General features: G+C 38.6%; 1 protein-coding gene across 1 annotated transcript; it reads right to left on the bottom strand.

Annotated features, from left to right (window-relative positions):
• Positions 1-12,369: 12,369 nt before the first annotated feature.
• On the bottom strand, positions 12,370-16,052 carry LOC138870793 (uncharacterized). Its single transcript, XM_070148633.1, has 3 exons — positions 15,539-16,052; positions 15,338-15,427; positions 12,370-12,425 (listed from the first exon to the last, which is right to left on the bottom strand). Exons 1-3 carry the CDS (start codon positions 16,050-16,052, stop codon positions 12,370-12,372), a joined length of 660 nt encoding a protein of 219 aa, XP_070004734.1.
• Between the last annotated feature and the right edge of the window lie 7,339 nt (positions 16,053-23,391).

The raw sequence follows: 23,391 nt of genomic DNA, 5'->3' as shown, positions 1-23,391 counted from the left end.
GCAATGTATTACGTAATAATTTTCAAATTATTAGTGGTATATTGTAGATCAATATTGAGGTGAATCAACAATAGATGGACAAAAGTCACAAAGTATGAGATGAGATTAGGCCGTCATTCTAAAGATGAGCAGTACTGAGGAAGCATTAAAGAACTTAAATTTATACATATGGAATAAGCAACAAGAGTAACCTGGAATTTGGTAGCAGACCTCAGCAATGATAAATTAAAGTAACAGTTATGGCAGTAAATTCATACAGATGGCTAAACAGACCTATGCGATAAGATATAGCAATATTCGTGAATTCAACAAAGTACTGAGCGAAGAACTTCAGTATTCTCATAGATGCCCAAAGGGACATCTTATCACGCTCTACATATGAAGTCTATAGATTGGGCACCCTTACAAGGTCAAAATCGTACAGGCTGCATGGTGAAAGGTAGCAACAGTTATGAGATTGGAAGGATTCCGACTACAAGTTATGGGATGAGAAGGAGGCCTAAGGGGGGAATGCCTTGGACTTATTCACAGAATAGTCGCCTAGATGGCAAGGGAAGTTCTAAAGTATTCGGAAGATATAAGTTATGAAAATAATAAGTGCGGGAATAATGTTACGCCCCGCAGTATTACGTCGATGTTATGCTCTACAGTAATATATTACGATGATGTTACCCTCTGCAGTAATATATTACGATGATGTTATGCCTTGTAGTATTACATTACGATGATGTTACACTTCGCAATAATAAGTTACGATAATGTTGCACCATGCAGTATTTTACATTGAATTTGTCGTAAGGTAATTGACATCAGTCCAAGGAAAAGATTATTTGGATATTATAAGAATTATGCTATTTCAAACAAGTGATGAGTAAATTCGTGAAGGTGATAGGGGAAGCAAGTCAAAGAAAATGAATTTTCGTCCAAATTTAGCATGTTGGAAAAACAATATGGCCCGAGCTAAAATACTCGGTATTTATGGACTAGTGTCATACAAGATATACCATGACCATGATAATAAGGTGTATAAAGTATATTAAAAGTGAGTAGTATTTTAAGAAAGTGCGAATAATTCTCAATCATACAGGTAAATGGTTAATTACCGGATAACAGAACATTACCAAGTTAATTAATAACTAGTGATGGATTAATTTCAAACATTGGATAAGGATCCAAAGCATGAACATGGCAGCCCACCAATTCAATATTTGTGACTCATATGTCACCAGGCTACGTGGAAAAAACTCAATAATAGGTGTCATTTCCATATTATCGAAGGAATGACACTAACCAAACTTAAGGCCAAACTATTCTGAACCAAAAAAACGTACCCCTCTCAAATTCCAAGAAACCAAAACATTATTTCTTGCTATTTCGTTAATAAGCCGAACATTGAGACTTCTTCTACAAAATGTTCTTGTTGTATGCGCCTGTGTTTGCATCTGTTCTTGCTAAAGACCAAAGGTGCTATGGTGAGGCTCAATTGTTTCAAGTACACCTGATAATTACTAAATCAGATTTCTCCATAAAATTTTGGATAGAAATCGAGCTTCCTGCTGGGTATCCTGAAAATCTATCAAAGCGAAGAAAGATTTTGCATTGTAGAAACGTTACTCGTCCATGAAATTCTAAGAAGCGGGGGCAAATTTTGTTCAATCAACGATGGTTTTCCAACTGAATATTATACGGAGTTTTCCCTACTCTGGATATGTTAAGGCTAAGCCCTTCCTTCATTTGGCATGATCTCGTCATTACACAAGTTTGATAACGAGGCATAAAGAAAAATTCATATCCCAAAATTTATGTATATTTTACTAGTCTCGCAAGTTGCGTATATTTTCCTAGTTTTGTAAGTTACAATATTCTCTTTACCGGGATTTCATATCCAATTAAGTATTTTTTTATTCCAGTCAAGAGGGCAGAGAGTTTATATATATACAGTATTAAATTATTTTCATTACCATCGAGCTATAATCGATGGACAGACCCCTATTGGGCAACCTCTGATCAGATGGTAAGTTATATACCGAGCCTACTGTGGCCGAGTACTTATGAGCCAGCCTAGTTGGTCGAGATACAGAGCCTAGGATGGTCGAGCGCCTATGAGCGAGCCTACTATGACAGAGCAATTATATATATACTGAGCCTTATAGGACCGGACAACTATTTTACTTACAATATTGAGAGAGTTGAGTCAGTATCAGCAGGTAAGCATATCTTCAGATTATCTTTGACTTCCAGCTACTTGCAGTTATTATTTTACCAGTTCAGTTTCAGCTTTCAGTATATTTCCTTACATACTCAGTACATTATTTCGTACTGATGTCCCGTTTCTGGGGGCGCTGCATTTCATGTGTGCAGGTCAGACAGACAGACGGGTAAGCCTCTTCAATAAGTGTTTCCCGAGTTCAGCTTAATCGGTAAGCTCCATGCCTTTTGAAGTTTCCGGGTCTAGAGCCTTATGTACATCTTGTATATATACGTATATATGTTATGAGTGGGTCGGGGAGCTTTTCTGATCATAATATATCCATCAGCAGAGGCTTGTAGACATATCCTACCAGTTAGTGCAATATGTTGGGCTTGTAGGCCTTGCATGTATATTTGGTTGGTTTGTCAGCTGTAATAGTTATGACGGCCTTGTCGGCCCAGTTTTATATTGACATTTAGTTAGCATTCGCAGTTATCTTGCAATGTGTCCAATGACCAAAGTATAACATCATGCGTTCAGAGTCCCTTAGTTTCAAGTTAGTACGCAAGGATAGGTGAGGCACTATGGGCCAGTCTCGCCCCCCAGATTCGGGACGTGACAATGATCATGAATAGAGCCACCAATTTCATCATCTGGAGTACCTGGGGGGCTAACAATAATAATTTTCGTAGAAACTTTAGGGAAATGGTTGTCACTCGTAGGCCATGTATGGTAGATCTTCTTGAAACTAAGATGGATAATCAAAACTCCTTCCTAAATGAGTTTAATTTTACAAAGTTGATATAAGTGCCCGCAGAGGAAAGATCTGGTGGAATGGTGATCCTTTGGGACCATAATGTTATCGCAATTCATAACTTTATTAGGCGGGATTAGGAAATTCATGCAATAGTTGAGGTTCTTCCTAAATGATATTCCTGGCTCTTTACGACTATTTATGCTAGAAATAGTAAGTCTATTAGAAACACTCTTTGGAAAAATTTGGAGAATGTCTATGATAATTATAAAGGTTCTTGGCTAGTAGGAAGGGATTTCAATGATGTTATAATGGCGTATGATAAGTTTGGAGGGAAACCTGTTTATTTAAATAGGTCTTGCAAACTTTGGTCTAGCTTAAATTATTGTAATCTTTTTTATTTAGGTTTCAAAGGGAGTAAATTCACGTGGTCTAATCATAGAAAGAAGAACAAGGACTTAATCATGGAAAGATTAGACAAGGTTTTCTCAAATGAAGGCTGGGTTAGGTTATTTCCTGAAGTCTCAGTTACTCATCTTCCTAAAACACACTCGGACCATAGACCTCTACTTGTGAAACTTAGTGTTATGCCTAATACTAATATAGAGAAGCAATTTAAGCTAAAATCTATTTGGTGCATACATCCAGACTTCATTAATGTCGTTAACTCTAGCTGGAAAGATAAAAGATTTTGTGATGCTACTTGGTCTTTTCAGCGTAATATTAATGTTTGGAAAAGGAATACTTTTGGAGATCTCTTTAATAAAATAAGAAAAAGAGACTGCTTGCTAGGCTTAATGGTATTCAAAATTCTCCTAGATACGCCACTAGTACTTTTCTTCAGCAACTTGAAGAATCCTTAAAACTAGACTACAACACCATTCTTAAGCTAGACGAGGACTATTGGAAGTTTAGATCTAGAATCTCCTGGTTAAACGAGGGTTATGCAAATACCAAATTTTTTCATATTACTAACCAACAAGAGGCGAAGGAATCATATTACTTGTTTTAAAGATGAGAACGGAAACTGGATTGATGATCATCAATCCATAATAGCCCATGCACAAAACTTTTTCCAAGATATGTTATGTACCTCATATCTTGATACCAATTGAAAAACATTTTAAATAATCGTACTTCGTTTAATAATATCGACCTCTCTTCACTAGATAGACCTCTACTAAATAGTGAAGTTACAAGGGTGATTTTTTTATTTAAACCCTTTAAAGCCCCAGGACCCGACGGACTGCACTTTTTTTTCATCCAAAAATACTAGAAAGTGGTGGGTCAATCAGCTGTAGATTTTTGCCATAATGTTTTTTCCATCACAAACCATTCCTTCAGCCACCAATAATACGTATTTATGCCTTATCCCCAAAATCCCAAATGCGAACAATCTTAATAACTTTAGAATGATAGGTTTATGCAATACTACATACTCCCTCCGTTTCAATTTATGTGAACCTATTTCCTTTTTGGTCCGTGCCAAAAAGAATGACCTCTTTCCTTATTTGGAAATAATTTACTTTTATGCAATGATTTATAGCCACACAAAATATATGTGCCTCATTTTACACCACAAGTTCAAAAGTCTTCTCTCTTTTCTTAAACTTCGTGCCCAGTCAAATGGGTTCACATAAATTGAAATGGAGGGAGTATAAGATTATCACTAAGATCATTTCTAATCGACTCAAGCCTTTCCTAGATAATCTTATTAGTCCCTTTCAATCTAGTTTTATTAACCGTAGAAGAGCTAGTGATAATGCTATTGTTATCCAAGAAATCATTTCTAAGTTTAACTGTTTCAAAGGTTCTAATGTGTATATGATCCTCAAAATTGATCTGGAAAATCCATTTGATAGACTAGAATGGTCCTTTATCTACCGAACCTTGAGATACTTCCACTTTACTCCAAAAATTACTAAGCTTATTATGACTTGTATTTCCACCAGTAACATCTCGATCCTAGTAAATGGTTTTAGAACAAACTATTTTAGCCCTAGCCGAGGTATTAGACAAGGTGATCCTATGTCACCATATATCTTTATACTCTATATGGAAATGTTATCTAGGCTTATAAATCACCAGGTAGAATTAGAAAGTGGGACCCTATTAAGCTTAATAACAGAAGCCCCCCACTTTCCCATATATTCTTTGCCGACGACCTCACACTCTTGGAAAAGGTTAACGACAAATCTAGAAATACAATCCTTCATTGTCTGGATATGTTTTGTGTTTTATCAGGACATAAAATTAATCATATAAAATCTAAGATCATTTTCTCCAAGAACTGTCCAAAAGACACAGCCACTCATATTTTCACTCTACTTCAGTAAAAACTTTGAAAAATATTTGGGCTTTCCAATTCTTCGTCACAAGCAAAAGGCTACTGACTTCCAGTTCATTATTGACAACATGCGTTCTAGACTATCAAACGGGAAAACAAACTGTCTGACTATAGATGGTAGAACTATCCTTGTTTCTTATACCCTCAATACTATTCCAAATCATGCAATGCAATTTACTCTTCTACCTCAAAAAATTCTAAAGGTTATTGATAAAATTCAAAGAGATTTTATTTGGGACAGTACTGAGGATCATAAGAGATTGCACTTGCTAGACTGGAATGATATTACTAGGAATAAAATCAGTAGGGGTCTTGATATTAAAAAGGCTAAGTCTAAAAATCTGTCTCTACTCACAGGGCTCACTTGGAGATTGCTAAACAACTTGTATGCTCCTTGGTCTAATATTCTTATTGCTAACTATGCCACAAGGACCAGGAAAATTAATACTTTTTTTTATTTGGAGTGTAATTATTAAGGGTTGGAATTACTGTAGCAAAGGGATTTTATGGTCCATTTGCTCTAAGTCAACAACAGACATATGGAACTCTCAATGGATCCCAAATAGCGAATCTCTTAGGAATTAAATCCATGGACCCCTTAATATCAGTGACTATAATCTAAAAAATAAAGACCTGTTACAGGATAAAACCTGAAATTTTTTCAAGTTGTCCTTTGTGTTTACTAGTAGTATTACTGACCATATTTATACTATTCCAACTCCTTTGCATGATACCAACCATGATGTCCCTATATGGTCTCTCAACAGTAGTGGTAAATTTAGTACTAGCTTATGTTATACGCTTATTGATGATCAAAGCATTACCAATAAGGACTTCTCCTGGATCTGGGATATTCACACCCCCACAAATATCAAATTTCTACTTTGGAAATACTACCATGATCGACTCCATTGCAAATCCTATCTAAGCCTTATAGGAATAAATATCGATGACATTTGTCCTATGTGTAGAAATGATCGTGAAACTATCCTCCATATCTTCATACTTTGTCCTATAGTTAAAGCTTTTTGGAAAATCCTAGGTGTCTCTAGCCCTCAAGCTAGTGGAGACACTCATTGGTTTCTCGCAATTAAAGACCTTAAGATCAATCTCCATCACAAATATATCAACTGGGCGGATCTTTTTCCTTTTGCACTATGGGGCATCTGGAAAAATAGAAACAAGAATAATCAGGATAATACTAACCACATTTTATGTCTAAGCTCGTATTTCAACAGGCAATAGAATACAAACTCCTCACAGCCAAAGAGCAAAGTTTTGATAAGAAAAAAAGCCTATCAGTGTCAGTTGGGACAAACCTCCTTCTGGATGGTTTAAACTCAACACTGATGGAGCTTTTCAGAATAATAAGCTACGCAGTGGTCTAGGTGGGGTCATCAGAAACAATGCAGGAGATTGGGTGGCCGGTTTCTACAATTATACCTATGCATCATCTCCTACCCAAGCTGAACTACTCGCTCTAAAAGCAGGTCTCCAGTTGGCATACGAGCTTCAGCTCATTCAAAGAGATATTGAGACAGACTCGTCAAAAGTAATCAAGAGCCTTGAACAAGGTTACCCTTCATATGACGCTATTATTCGTGATTGCAGGGTTTTAATATTCCGGTTAGAGACTGTGGTGGTCAAGCATAATTTCAGGTAGGCATAGTTAGACACCGCACTTGTGTCGGAACAGAACAACAAAATGGTGTTGCAGAACGTATGAATAGAACGCTTTGTTATAGGGTACGAAGCATGCTTTCACACTCATGTGTTAGCAAAGACTTTTGGGCTGAAGCAATCAATACAACTTGTTATTTGGTCAACAGATCTCCATCCACAACTATTGAGTTCAAAACTCCCTTGAGGTATGGTCCGGTTCGCCTGCCGATTATTCAAATTTAAGGATATTTGGTTGTCCTGCTTATGCTCATGTGAGGGATGAAAAACTTGAGCCGGGGGAAAAGAAGTGCATATTTATAGGGTAAACAACTGGAGTGAAAGGTTATAGGTTGTGGTGCACAGATCAAAAGACTTAAGGACTAATTATCAGTTGGGATATAACATTCAATGAATCTGCCTTACTGGACAATCAGAGGGAGAAGGCAATAGCAGAAATAGATCGTGGTGTCAGTGACCGCATAGAGCTAGAAATTGAATCTCCACTAGCTCAACCCAGTAGTTCTAAAGTAGAGGAAGTGGAGGAGGTGCAAAATATTGATCAAGATGATAATGTTGACGCACCTGCACAACACCAACCATATAGCATTACAACAAGCAGAGAGAAGAGAGTGTCAACCGACCGCAAAGGTTTGCAAACGTAGTTGATGAGAATCTTCTTGGATATGACCGTTGATGTATTTGAATGTTATAGCTATCCAGAAGCTATTCAGAGTACAGAACCAAATCGACGGATTAGTGCTATGGCTAAAGAGATTGAGTCTCTTAACAAGTTTAGGGGTTGCCTAGACTTGGTTGATGTGCGCGACAATGGATAGAGCCCTTGCGAGGGCTGAGGGCAAGGTAGAGACACGTTGTTCCTGTTGATGAAGAGAATTCAAGCCAAGGGGAATATTTGTTATTTTGTAGCTTGAATTATTTACTTGTATTTTTAGGAAACTCATAATCCTTATAGATTTAGGAAAACTCATTGTCCTAATAGCTTTGGGAAAGGAAAAACTATTGTCCTTGTCAAATTGGGAAACCTTTCTCTTATAGGTTTGAGACTATTTGGGATATATATATATATATGAGTTGTAGTTGGGGATCCTAGAGATTGTACTGTGCTTTTTTTCTCATTCATAGTAGAAAACTCTCTTTGCTTTTGCTCCGAAAATTAGGCTTAGCCGAACCTCGTTAAATCCTTGTGTTTATTTTTCTTCTCTATTTGCTTTGTGTGTGATTGTGTGCTAGCTAACCCACGATATTCCGCAATATATATTAACATATTTAACGAGTTAAAAATAATAGTATATTTCATTTTGATTAAGATGCGTTTTCTTGGGTAAAACAAAATTTGAAAACTACGGAATTACTTAAAGAAGGGCCTTTTTTTTAATTATATAAGGTAATAGATTAAATATTTTGCTTAAGTCCATTCGATATGATAGCTAATTATGTTTCTTGTCTTTAACAGCTTTAGAACCTGTGTACACGAACCAAAAAAAAAAATTGTTCGGTGAATTAAGTTCTCGCTATATGCGGAATCCGAGGAATACGGGCAGTATTCAAAACTATTAATTAGGCGAAATTATAATTTGGTTTATTTGAGCATATTAGATCATATTATTTTAATAAAATTTCAGTTGTTATCTAGTATCTCAATACAACAATGCACCTAATAATAAAATCCTAATGAAATTAGAAGAAGCATAGCGTGGTCTAATTACTTTATGTTCCTTATTTTTTTATTACATCATCCACTCGGATTAATATAACAATAGATATATTTTTCTTATACTCCAGAAATATATATTTAAAGTTTATTCTATTGTTCACAATTCTTCAATTATCTAAATCTATCAATAGTATCTTTGAATTATTATTTACTTATGTTATTTTATAGTAATTTAAGTATAAATATCCTTACATTATCTCTATCACCGTGTGCATCCTTTTCTACTTTGATATTTTAATAAATTTTTCCTATTTATTATTTTATCGATAATCAAATAACATCATATTTAATACTAAGTTATAATTTTGAATTCATTTAGAGTATAAAAGAGAGAAGTTCTTTAATTATTTTATTATAAAATACAGAAAAGGGTCAAAACTACCCCTAGTCCGTTATTTTAATTGACATTAATTGAGGCACTTTCAGACTCGAGGGTAACCAACCTTCAAGGTTGACACTGTTCACTTGTGTGGTTAGCATTCACTTTCTATCATTAATTTCAATACTAATCTGATTTTCTCAATTTGTATCAAGTTAAATCACATATCCTTAAAATCGCGTATAAATTCAATTGTTATCCGTTTTTAAGGGTAAACCGTTTATTTTCTGTTCTTTGCTTATTGTTGCAATATTAATACTTAGTATTGTTACATTTTCATGTGACTATTTATTAGCTTCCAACTTGGTTTAATGTCGTTACCTGTTACTCGTATTTAGTATGTTTCTAGCGCATCATTTGAAAGTGGAAAGAGGAAGATGTGGAGAAGTGGAGCTACCTCAATTGAATACGAATTTAATTTAAGTATAAATTTTTAACAACTCTTTGAAACAATATACTATATAAATTATCTGAATTGAATAGATACAACATTACTCGTATCTATAGGCTTAATTGTACACGCGCTCGTGGTGGACCATTGGCCATTGTAATCCATGATTTCAGCATGAGTTGTATGTGATTACTATTGTGTCTTGGCCAAACATGATAATAGAACAAAAATGTCATTTTCAATCTCTAATTAATTCTTCCATGTATTCTAATTAAAAAGTGATCTTGGTGGTGAAAGTACAAACAAAAAAAGATTGTAATTAAAGGCCCTAAAAGAATTTAGTTAATGTTAGATTGTTATACACAAGTTAAAACTGCAAAACGAATTTAGGGCCAAAATTTGAAGAGCATCTTGCTGTTGAGTGTGCAAAAAAGGATTTAAGCCAAAAGATTTAACATCCAAATTAATCCAATCCTCTCATTCAAGAATTTGACATACATCACATATTCAATTGCCATGCCGACAATTCATTTTCTTCTTTTCTTAACTTGGACAGAACAATTAAGAGGATTTGAGACATTCTTAAGCCATCGAAATTTTGAATCTATTCCAGATGCATATGTTCAATAATTCACAAGATTGGATGAGAACTAATGGTGTTCCATCTAGTTTTTGTTTTTAGGCTCCCATCATGCTTGTAATTGCTGCTACTTCATTCAATTTGTTTTCCTGTCTTCAACAACCAGTGGTCCACAAGAGAACATGACAACCCACAACAAGTTGTGGCCGGAGCTAGAGTATGAAGTAGGGTTCATATGAACTTAGTAACTAGATTTTGTATTTATATTAGGGAATTTATTAAATATATATATATATATATATATATATATATATATATATATATATATATATATATTACTGGCAAACTCACTAACAAAAACAACTATCGGTTCGGTGGCAAATTCAGAATCCATAAACTTCAAATCCTAATTCAAGTACATGTGTCGTGATCTTATCCCTAAACTCTCAATTCCCATACCCACATTCAAAGCACCTGCTCCAAGTGCTTGTTTGCAACAATACAAACATTTATAGCACCCTCTTTATATTGTGACCATTTCAAGAACACATCCAACAAAGCCAATAACTAAGGGAATAACTTAGCCAATATGGTGAATTACAAGAGCCAAAAAATGGTGCAGCGCCAGAGAAACAGAGTTAGCTTTTCTGCTAACTTGCCTAAAGATGTTCATGGGGCGTTCGTGGATAGTACTATTTGTGCAGTGAAGTACTCAATGGATCCATTGTCAGATATAAGAGAATCCATAAAAGAGATCGTCAACAATGTTGGCATTCAAGACTGGAAGGAGATGGAGGAATTGATCTACTGTTACATTGTTCTCAATTCAGCAGAGGTGCATAATTTTATACAAGAGGCTTTTCTCAGTATACTTTAACCTGGCTCCTGCCTATTTCTTTTTCAGATTACTATTTCCGTTTATTATGAGTTACTTAGTTGCCCTGATATATAATGTTCGCTTTACATCTTTTTCAGAAAACGTGTATCTTAATTATATGTTTACAACTATGGATTCATCTTCAATATATACAACTTTAGCACTACATACAAAATATGAACCAGAAATTACTTCGTTTGTAGACTGACTCCCTGCAATTTGCCTCTAGGAGCACATTTCTCCGCTTAATTAATAAGTTTCTGATCATAATGACCACCTAAAGTTGGATTTCCAGTGGTAATTTAGATTGAGGTGCCTATGCAGCACGTAGCTTAGTCGTCCAACAATCCACTATCATTAATGAAATACACACCAAGCAAGCTGTGAATGTCCAAATTTGGAGCTAATTGAATGAAGATGCACAGTCGTTTAAGATCTGTCGGTTTGCACTTGGACATTGTTACACGACATAAAACAGATAGCTAATGTTGGGTTCACAAGAAGCCATGGGATGTGAGCAGTGGCGAACTGGCACGACCCGAATTTCCCACCATCGAAACCGTAATGACGCATAACATTGCACTCGCTAGGCAAGCCAACGTTAGAGTTATAATCACCTTTTTCCTTTATATTTTCATAGTTAAGATTAACAAAAGCTAATTCAAACAGAAATAAAAGCGGAAGTGCATATTTAACTAATTATCCTTATCCTATTAACAAAACCGAAACAGTTACCACCCAGAAACTGGTGTCGCAACCCACTAACATTCTATGAATATCTACAAGTAATGGTCTGAAAGAAAAGTACATCTATCTCAAAAAAAAACAAGAATGCAGAACATAGGAGGGGACGCCAGGGGCCGCGGACGCCTACAGGACTACTTTGGGTCTCCTTGATGAATGCTTGCAACTGACCTCTCGATCAGCCACAACCAGCTCCAAAATCTACATAGAAAGTGTAGAGTGCAGTATCAGTACAACCGACCCCATGTACTAGTAAGTGCCAAGCCTAGCCTGGACGAGGTAGTGACGAGGCTAAGGCGGGGCATTTACAATATAACCTGCATACAGTTGATAATAAAGCAAAAGGAAATACGGGACGAAATCGAACAGTAATTTGCAGTAAAAATAAAGACGGAACTCATTTGTCTTGCCAGTACTCAGCTATAACCAATCCTTAAGAGAGTTACAATGCTACAGAATAGAATCACAGCCGAGGAAAAATACATAAACAACAAAATAATACGGCGCGCATTCCGATCCCACCATATAATCACTAACAATATGAACATTCACCCTTATTACTCCTTGTTGCGGCGTGCAACCCGATCCCACCAGCCCGCCCTTATTACTCCTCAATATATCGCCCTTATTCCTCCTTTTGCAGCGTGCAACCCGATCTCACCTGTCCATCCTAACTTGTTGCGGCGCGCAACCCGATCCCACCAGACAATCACATTTCACCCTTATTCCTCCTGTTGCAGCGTGCAACCTGATCCCACCATGTCACTACCAATCACACAATAAGATCAAGTATTTCACAATTTAGCTCAAACCCTCTACAACGTTTATGCCTCAACCAAATCAAACGAAAATTTATACAATTATGAAATCTCATCAATTATTACTACACAACGAAACTAACCAAAATGTATCATGAAACACCAATAACCCAACTTAATCCAATAATGTAATACAATGAAACTACGGAACAATTAATACCTTCAATAAAGAACACAACATCTAAAAAGAAGCAATTAGACATGGAAGCATCAATAAGCATGTAGCAATTAGGATAAGAAGAGAATATATTGGGAACGGGCAAAGGAACAAGCTAAACAAATAATTTGGCGGCGCATAGATACTCGACACCACAACTATATGCCGCACACATGGAATTTCACATAGCAACTAAGTCGAGGATCCCTAATCCTTCGACTCAAAGTTAGACCAAACATTTGCCTCAATCCAACGGGCAATTCAAAGCTCAATTACCGCTTTATCTCTCGATTACACCTCCAATCCACTCGTATCTAGTCATAATTAATTTAATAACATCAAATATTGCTAAAGAAATCAATTCTAATGCATAATTATAGGTTTCTCAATACTTTCCCCAAAAAGTTAAAAATCGACCCCGGGCTCGCTTGGTCAAAACTTGAGGTTCGAACCAAAACTCATTCATCTATTCACCCAAGATCCCAAATATATAATTGATTTTGGAATTCGACCTCAATTTGAGGTCTAAATCCCCAAATTTCGAAATTCCTAATTTCTACCCAAAAATCCCTAATTCCACCATGAAAAATCCTAGATTCTAGGATGAAATCTTGTGAAAAGAAGTAAAAGATTGAAAGAAATGAGTTAAGAATTATTTACTTATAATTTGGGGAAGAATTAGCCTTTGGAAAATCGCCTCTTGAAGTTTAGGTTTTGCAAAATGGGAGAATGAATGAAAAATCTCGTCTAAGTCCAAAGTTATCAGCTGCAAATGTCGCATTTGCGACCTGAGCTTCACAAATGCGAAGGAGCCATCGCAAATGCGAAGCCCTTCACAATCCTGCTACCTTTGCAAATACGAGGAAAATGTTGCATTTGCGAACACTGTTCCTCGCAAATATGCGAGTAAAAGAACGTATTTGCGATCATACCCTTCCCAGGCTCCCTTCGCAAATGCGAAGGAAAGTTCGCAAATGCGAACACAGGCTGGCCCAGCTTCTCTTCGCATTTGTGATGAGAAACTCACAAATGCAACATCAACAGTGATCGCAAATACGAACCCTGAACTCGCATTTGCGAGGTCTGAGGCCTGCAACACAGCTGAAGCACACCAGCTATTTTTCTTAAGTCCAAAACAATTTGTAACCTATCCGAAACTCACCCGAGCCCTCGGGGCTCCAAACCAAATATGCACACAAGTCTCATAACATCATACGAACGTGCTCGCGTGATCAAATTGCCAAAATAACACCTAGAACTATGAATTAAGCACCAAATTGCATGAAATTTTCATGATAGTTTCAAAACTTCTATTTTCTCAACCAAAGGTCCGAATCACGTCAAATAAATTCCGTTTTTCACCAAATTTTATAGACATAACTTAAATATTATATTAAATATGTACCAGGCTCCGAAACCAAAATACAGGCCCGATACCAATGATATCAATCATTAATCAATTGCTTTAATTCCCTAGATTTTCAGTATTATAATTTTCATCAAAAAATCATTTCTCGGGCTTGGGACCTCGGAATTCAATTCCGGGCATATGCCCAGGTCCCATATTTTACTACGGACCATCTAGGATCGCCGGAACACGAATTCGGGTCCGTTTACCCAAAACATTGACCGAAGTCAACAAAAATCAACTTTTTAGGCCAAAAATTGTTATTTCATAAATTTTCCAAATAAAAGTTTTTTGGAATCATGCCCGGACTATGCACGAGGAGAGATAAAATGAGGTTTTGAAGATCTCGTAGCACGGAATTGAGTTCTAAAACAGAAGATGACCCTTTGGGTCATCATATTCTCCACTTCTAAACAATCGTTCGTCCTCGAACGAACATAGAAAAGTGCCTGAATCGGTGAAAAGATGGGGATATCTACTGCATATCGGACTCGGACTCCCAGGTAGTTGCCTTAACAGGCTGACCTCTCTACTGCACACGAATCGAAGAGTAACTCTTTGATCTCAACTGACGAACCTGCTGGTCTAGAATGACTACCGACTCCTCCTCGTAGGTCAAATCCTTGTCCAAATGGACAGTGCTGAAATCTAACACGTGGGATGGATCACCGTGATACTTCCAAAGCATGGACACATGAAACACTGAATGCACTATTGATAAACTGGGTGGCAATGCGAGCTCGTAAGCCACCTCACCCACTCTCCGAAGAATCTCAAAAGGCCCAATGAACCTAGGGCTTAACTTGCCCTTCTTCCCAAACTGCATCACACCCTTCATGAGTGACACCCGAAGCAACACCCTCTCTCCGACTATGAATTCCATGTCACGAACCTTGCGGTCGGCATAACTCTTTTGCTTAGACTGATCTGTACGAAGTCTCTCCTGAATGATCTTAACCTTATCTAAGGCATCCTGCACTAAGTCTGTACCCAATAACCGAGCATCCCCCGTCTCAAACCACCTAACCGGTGATCGATACCATCTACCATACAATGCCTCATAGGGAGCCATCTGCTCGACTGATAACTGTTATTGTAGGCAAACTCTGCGATTGGCAAGAACTGATCCCAAGAACCTTCAAAGTCAATAACACAGGTGCGGAGCATATCCTCCAAATTTGAATAGTACGCTCGGATTGTCCGTCCGTCTGAGGATGAAATGTTATGCTCAACTCGACCTGCGTACCCAACTCATGATGTACTTCCCACCAGAAATACGAGGTAAACTGCGTACCTCGATCAGAAATGATAGACACGGGCACACCATGAAGACGAACGATCTCATGGATATAGATCTCTATCAACCTTTTTGAAGAATAGAAAACTGCCACAGGAATGAAATGCACTGACTTAGTCAGCCTATCCACAATAACCCATACTGTATTAAACTTCCTCTAAGTCCGTGGGAGTCCAACAATGAAATTCATAGTGATACGCTCCCACTTCCACTCAGGAATCTCAATCTTCTGAAGCAAACTACCAGGTCTCCGATACTCGTACTTTACTTGCTGACAATTCAAACACCGAGCTACATATGTAATAATATCCTTCTTCATCCTCCTCCACCAATAATGTTGTCGCAAGTCCTGATACATATTAGTGGTACCCGGATGAATAGAATACCGGGAACTGTGGGCCTCCTCTAGAATCAACTCACGAAGCACATCCACATTAGGCACACAAACACGACCCTGCATCCTCAAAAATCCATCATCTCCAACTGTAACTTGCCTGGCATCTCCGTGTCGCACTGTGTCCCTAAGGACAAACAAATGAGGATCATCATACTGCCTCTCCCTGATACACTCAAACAAGGAAGATCGAGCAACTGTGCAAGCTAAAACATGATTGGGCTCAGAAACATCCAACCTCACGACCTTTTTGACCAAAGCCTGAACATCTAATGCAAGTAGTCTCTCACTGACTGGAATATACACAAGGTTGCCCATACTAGTTGACTTCCTACTCAAAGCATCGGCCACCGCATTGGCCTTCCCGGGATGATACAAGATGGTGATATCATAGTCTTTCAATAGCTCCAACCACCTTCTCTGCCTCAAATTGAGCTCCTTCTACTTGATCAAATACTGCAAACTCTTATGATCTGTGAACACTTCACACAACACGCCATATAAATAATGCCTCCAAGTCTTCAGCATGTAAATAATGGCTGCTAGCTCCAAGTCATGAACTGGATAATTCTTCTCGTGAATCTTCAACTGCAGCAAAGCATATGCAATAACCTTGCCACCCTGCATCAATACTGCACCAAGTCCAATACGAGATGCGTCATAATATACTGTATAGGACCCTGAACCTGTGGGAAACACCAGCACCGGCGCTGTAGTCAAAGCTGTCTTGAGCTTCTAAAAGCTCACCTCACACTCGTCCAACCATCTGAACGGGGCACCCTTCTGGGTCAACTTGGTCATCAGGGTTGCTATAAATGAAAACCCCTTCACAAATCATCGGTAAAAACCTGCCAAACCCAAGAAACTCTATATCTCTATAGCTGATGTGGGTCTAGGCCAGTCCTTGACTACCTCAACCTTCTTAGGATCCACCTGAATACCCTCTGCTAATACAACGTGACCCAAGAAAGCAACTGAACTCAACCAAAACTCACACTTCGAAAACTTAACATATAACTGGCTATCTCTTAGAGTCTGAAGAATGATCCAAAGATGTTGCTCATGTTCCTCTCGGCTGCGGGAGTAGATCAAGATATCATTAATGAAAACAATCACAAAAGAATCCAGATAGGACTTGAACACCCGGTTCATCAAATCCATAAATGCTGCTGGGGCATTTGTCAAACCAAATGGCATCACTAGGAACTCAGAATGCCCATATCGAGTCTGAAAAGCTGTCTTAGGAACATCGGATGCCCTAATCCTTAACTGATAGTAGTCAGACCTCAAACCAATCTTTGAAAACACCTTCAAGCTGATCAAATAAGTCATCAATCCTCGGCAATGGATATTTTTTCTTGATGGTGACTTTGTTCAACTGTCGATAGTTTATGCACATCCTCATTGACCCATCCTTCTTCTTTACAAACAATATCGGTGCACCCTAGGGCGAGACACTAGGTCTAACAAAGCCCTTATCGAGCAAATCTTGCAACTGCTCCTTCAATTCTTTCAACTCTGGCGGGGCCATACGGTAAGGAGGAATAGAAATGGGCTGAGTGTCTGGAGCCAAATCAATGCAAAAGTCAATATCCCTGTCGGGTGGCATCCCTGGTAGGTCTGCAGGAAATACCTCTGGGAACTCCCGAACAACTGGTATAGAATCCATGGAAGGAACCTCTGCATAGAATCACGAACATAGCCAAATAAGCCAAACACCCCTTCTTGACCATCGCCGAGCCTTCATATAAGAGATAACCTTGTTGGTAGAATGACCAGGAGTCCCTCTTCACTCCAATCGAGGCAACCCCGACAATTCTAAGGTCACGGTCTTGGCGTGACAATCCAATATAGCATGATAAGGTGACAGCCTATTCATCCCCAAAATGACATCGAAATCAACCATATCGAGAAGTAGGAGATCTACAATAGTCTCAAGACTCCCAATAATAACCACTCACGAGCGATATACACAATCTACAATAATAGAATCCCCCACCAGTGTGGACACATATACGGGAGCACTCAAAGAATTACGAGGCACAACCAAATATGAAGCAAAATAAGAAGACACATAGGAGTATGTAGACCCTGGATCAAATAGAACTGAAGTATCTCTACTGCAAATCGAGGCAGTACCTATGATAACAGCATCAGATGCCTCGGCCTCAGGCCTGGCTGGGAAAGCATAACATCGGGGCTAGGAGCCACCACTCTGAACCATATCCCTGGGACGACCTCCTGTTGGTTGGCCTCCACCTCTAGCGGCCTGGCATCCACCTCTAACGGCCTGACCTCCACCTCTAGTGGGCTGACCCCTACCTCTGGCTCTCTGACCCCTACCTCTAGCTGGCTAAGCGGGCAGTGCTGGGATCATGGCACGAGAACCCTTACTACTGTGGCCAAATACCCACCAATCTCGGACAGGTCCTATAAGCCGGCTGACAGTGATAATAACTCTGAAGATGAGATGCTATAATAGGAGCTGGCGGTGCACTATAAGCTGGCTACCCTAAAGGAGGTACATAAGGACCACGACCCCCTGATGCTCCATGGGATGTCTGAAGTGTTGAATAAAATGGCCTGGGAGGATGACCCCTACCAAAAATACCCCGGCCTCCAGATGAGGCCCCACTGAATCCACCAGAGTGACGTAGCCTCTTGTCAGACCCTTGACCACTCCCCTGTGATAGAACCATCTCAAATCGTCTGGCCACATTGGCTGCATCTTGGAAAGGAATCTCACTCCCTGACTCCTAAGCCATCTGCAATCTGATAGGCTAAGCAAGTCCCTCAATGAACCTCCTCATTCTCTCTCTCTCTCGGTAGGAAGTATAAGAAGAGCGTGACAGGCCAAATCAACAAATCTAGTCTCGTACTGAGTGACTGTCATAGAACCTTGCTGAAAGAGCTCGAACTGCCTCTAATAGTCCTCTATCTGAGTGATAGGAAGATACTTCTCCAAAAATAGCTGAGAGAATTGGTCCCAAGTGAGAGCTGGTCTGGCCAAACAATAACCCTCCACTATTTCTTGGCGGAACCTAATAGACGAAAGGCAGCAAAATCGACCCCATTGGTCTCCACTATCTCCATGTTCCGTAACACCTCGTAATAACTGTGCAGATAGTCCTGGGATCTTTTGAAGATGTACCAGCCTGAGTGACACTCTCCATAAGGCCCACTAGCCGGACCAGAGCATCCTGAAGTACCGGGGTAGCTATGAACCCCTCTGGAACCTAAGCTAGCCCTGCTGGAACGGTCTGGACCGGAGCCTCCTCATCAAACTCTACCTGAGGCTCTGCCGCTGGTGCTGCTGCTCGAGCTCTAGGTTGAGCCCTGCCCCTACCTCGGCCTCTAGCACAGCCTCGACCTCGTCATCTGCTCCTCGTGGGATCTTCCACTAGGGGCTCGGGCTGTTGATCAGCTGATGAAGTGGTATGCGTTCTCACCATCTGTGAAGGAACAGAGTAGAGAGTTTCATTAGCATTGAGAGATCAAATCGTACGAAAGAGAAGAATAGAAGTGAAATTGTTCCTAACTCTATAGCCTCTGGGGGATAAGCACAGACGTCTCCGTACCGATCCCTCAGATTCTACTAAGCTTGTTCGTGAATTGTGAGACCTAGTGCTATGGTACCAACTTATCACGGTCCGGATTTTCCACTGTTGAGACTGTGATGGCGCCTAGCATCGCACTCGCTATGTAAGCCAACGTTAGAGTTATAATCACTTTTTTCTTTTACATTTTCATAGTTAAGATTAACAAAAGCTAATTCAAACAGAAATAAAAATAGAAGTACATATTTAACTAATTATCATTATACTATTAACAAAACCGAAACAGTTACCACCCAAAAACTGGTGTCACAATCCACGAACATTCTATGAATATGTATAAGTAATGGTCTGAAAGAAAAGTACATCTGTCTCGAAAGAAAATAAAATAGGAATGTAGAACAAAGGAGGGGATGCCAGGGGCTGCGGACGCCTATAGGACTACCTTGAGTCTCCTTAATGAATGCTTGCAACCGACCTCTCGATCAACCACAACCAGCTCCAAAATCTGCATAGAAAGTGCAGAGTGCAGTATCAGTACAACCGACCCCATGTACGAGTAAATGCCGAGCCTAACATCGACGAGGTAGTGACGAGGCTAAGGCGAGACATTTACAATAAAACATGCATATAGTTGATAATAAAGCAAAAGGAAATACGAGACGAAATGGAACAGTGATTTGCAATAAAAATAAAGACGGAACTCATTTATCTTGCTAGTACTCAGCTATAACCAATCCTTAAGAGAGTTAGAATACTACAAAATAGAATCACAACAGAGGAAAAATACATAAACAACAAAATAATACGCAGCGCATTGCGATCCCACCATATAATCACTAATAATATGAACATTCACCCTTATTACTCCTTGTTGCGGTGTGCAACCCGATCCCACCAGTCCACCCTTATTACTCCTCAATATATCACCCTTATTTCACCTATTGCGGCGTGCAATTCGATCCCATCTGTCCACCCTTATTACTCCTTGTTGCGGCGCATAACTCGATCCCACCAGAAAATCACATTTCACCCTTATTCCTCTTGTTGCGGCGTGCAACCCGATCCCACCATATCAGTACCAATCACACAATAAGAATGAGTATTTTACAATTTAGCTCAAACCCTCCATAACATTTATGCCTCAACCGAATCAAACAAAAATCTATACAATTATTAAATCTCATCAATTATTGCTACACAGCAAGACCAACCAAAATGTATCATGAAACACCAATAACCCAACTTATGCCAATAATGTAATACAATGAAACTACGGAACAATTAATACCTTCAATAAAGAAAACTACACCTAACAAGAAGCAATTAGACATGAAAGCATCAATAAGCATGTAGCAATTAGGATAGGAAAACAATATATTGGGAAAGGGAAAAAGAAAAAGCTAAACAAATTATTTGGCGGCGCATAGATACTCGTTACCATACCTATACACCACACACATGGAATTTCACATAGCAACTAAGTCGGGGATCCCTAATCCCTCGAGTCAAAGTTAGACCAAACACTTACCTCAATCCAAGAGGCAATTCAAAGCTCAATTACCACTTTATCTCTCGATTCCACCTCCAATCCACTTGTATCTAGTCATAATTAACTTAATAACATTAATTATTGCTAAAGAAATCAATTTTAATGCATAATTATAGGTTTTCCAATATTTTTCCGAAAAAGTCAAAAACCGACCCCGGGCCCGCTTGGTCAAAACTCGAAGTTCGGACCAAAACCTATTCACCTATTCACCCACGAGCCCAAATATACAATTGGTTTTTGAATCCGACCTCAATTTGAGGTCTAAATCCCCAAATTTCGAAATTTCTAAGTTCTACCCAAAAATCCCTAGTTCCACCATGAAAAACCTTAGATTCTAGGATGAAATCTTCTGAAAGAAGTAAAAGATTGAAAGAAATGAGTTAAGAGTCATTTACCTATGATTTGGGGAAAAAGTAAAAACTAACCTTTGGAAAATCGCCTCTTGAAGTTTAGGTTTTGAAAAATGGGAGAATGAATGAAAAATCCCGTCTAAGTTCAAAGTTATCAGCTGCAGATGTCGCATTTGCGACATGAGCTTCGCAAATGCGAAAGAGCCATCGCAAATGTGAAGCCCTTCACAATCATGCTGCCTTCGCAAATGCAAGGAAAATGACGCATTTGCGAACACTGTTCCTCGCAAATGCGAGTAAAAGATCGCATTTGCGATCATACCCTTCCTAGACTCCCTTCGCAAATGCGAAGGAAAGTTCGCAATTGCGAACACTAGCTGGCCCAGCTTCTCTTCGCATTTGTGATGAGAAGCTCGCAAATACGACCTCAATAGTGATCGCAAATGGGAACCCCGACCTCACATTTGCGAGGTTTGAGGCTTGCAACACAACTGAAGCACACCAGCTATTTTTCTTAAGTCTAAAACACTCTGTAACTTATCCGAAACTCACCTATGCCCTCGGGGCTCCAAACCAAACATGCACACAAACCTTAAAACATCATACGAACTTGCTCGCATGATCAAATTGCCAAAATAACACCTAGAACTATGAATTTAGCACCAAATTGCATGAAATTTTCAAGACAATTTCAAAACTTCTATTTCTCAACCAAAGGTCCGAATCACGTCAAATAAACTCCGTTTTTCACCAAATTTCACAGACATGACTTAAATATTATATTAAACTTGTACCGGGCTCCAAAATCAAAATACGGGCCTGATACCAACGAGATCAATCATTAATCAATTTCTTTAATTCCCTAGATTTTTAGTATTATAATTTTCATCAAAAATTCATATCTCGGGCTTGGGACTTCGGAAATCGATTCCGGGCATATACTCAGGTCCCATATTTTACTACGGACCCTCCGAGAACGTCGGAACACGGGTCTGGATCCGTTTACCCAAAAACGTTGACCGAAGTCTACAAAAATTAACTTTTTAGGCCAAAAATTATTATTTCATAAATTTTCCAAATAAAGGTTTTCCGGGATCATGCCCGGACTACGCACGCAAATCGAGAAGAGATAAAATGAGGTTTTGAAGACTTGAGAGCACGGAATTGAGTTCTAAAACAGAAGATGACCCTTTGGGTCATCACACGGACACACGTGGTGGCAAGTTGAACCCACTTCATAAAAAAATAAAAATGTGTATATATATAAATTGCGATTAAAGCTGCGTAAATTCTGTATATATATTTTATTTGAGCCCACTTAACAACTACTATTTTACGATTAAAGTTATGTATTTCTAAAATTAAACCCGCTTGCACAAAATTCTGAGTCCGCCACTGGATGTGGGTCAAACACTAGACTACGATTAGCAGAACGTAAATAACTTAAACACTATCATAATTGATTGTACCTTCCAGCTCCAAGGAAAACCGCACCCTGCAAATCAAGAAAGAAAGGCTTGTATTAAACTACAAGCAGTTTCATGTGTACTTGTACCTTGCTCTGCTCTAATACAAATTAGAATTTTGTAAAGGAAACCAATGCAAAGGTGAGAGCCCATACGGGGTATATAAGCAATGATTTCAAATTCAGAGGTTAATTGAACTTATTTTTGGGGTGATAAGTGGTAAAATTGACAAATAAGTCACTTTTACTGCCACCCTACAAAATCGTACCTCATACGATTCCTCTTCAATTCTTCGGTATTCATTGGATCCTTTAGAGATAGGAAGTGAAGATTCATTCGAGCAGTGCATTGGCAAACCAAGAAACGTACGTGTGACAGACCAACTAGTAGCATTAATATTTTCCCTCTTTTTTTTTTCTTTTCTCAAGTTCGTCTTAAATATTTATAATTCTATAAAATCCACACTCTGCACCACTTTGTAAAATCAACTAAAGTACTTACTACTTTTTATAATTAGAAATAAGTTTATTTACTTTCGAAAAATTATATCTGCTTGATGTTATTTACCATAATTAAAACACCAGAGTCTTGAAGAACAAGAAAGAGTAAAATTAATAACTTGAGCAAGGGTTTTAGGTATACACCATAAAACCCTCCTCTCCATTCTCCATCGATCTTACTATTTAATTTCTACTCCAAAATTCCTAATTATCAATTGGAATAGGAATACGGAAC

Source organism: Nicotiana sylvestris, chromosome 6, assembly GCF_000393655.2.
Source record: "Nicotiana sylvestris chromosome 6, ASM39365v2, whole genome shotgun sequence".
NCBI lineage: Eukaryota > Viridiplantae > Streptophyta > Magnoliopsida > Solanales > Solanaceae > Nicotiana > Nicotiana sylvestris.
The sequence above is the reverse complement of the archived record's forward strand: the minus strand, read 5'-3'. Positions and strand labels throughout refer to the sequence as shown.

Excerpts from the sequence above, each read along its gene's own strand:
- LOC138870793 (XM_070148633.1), bottom strand. The coding sequence starts at position 16,052 with ATGGGCAACCTTGTGTATATTCCAGTCAGTGAGAGACTACTTGCATTA. Across the intron at positions 15,428-15,538 it reads TCCTGAGTGGAAGTGGGAGC|TTTTCTATTCTTCAAAAAGG; the intron begins GTATCACTATGA and ends TTCCTGTGGCAG. Across the intron at positions 12,426-15,337 it reads GTCTATCATTTCTGATCGAG|TGACATGGTGGGATCAGGTT; the intron begins GTACGCAGTTTA and ends TGTGATTGGTAG.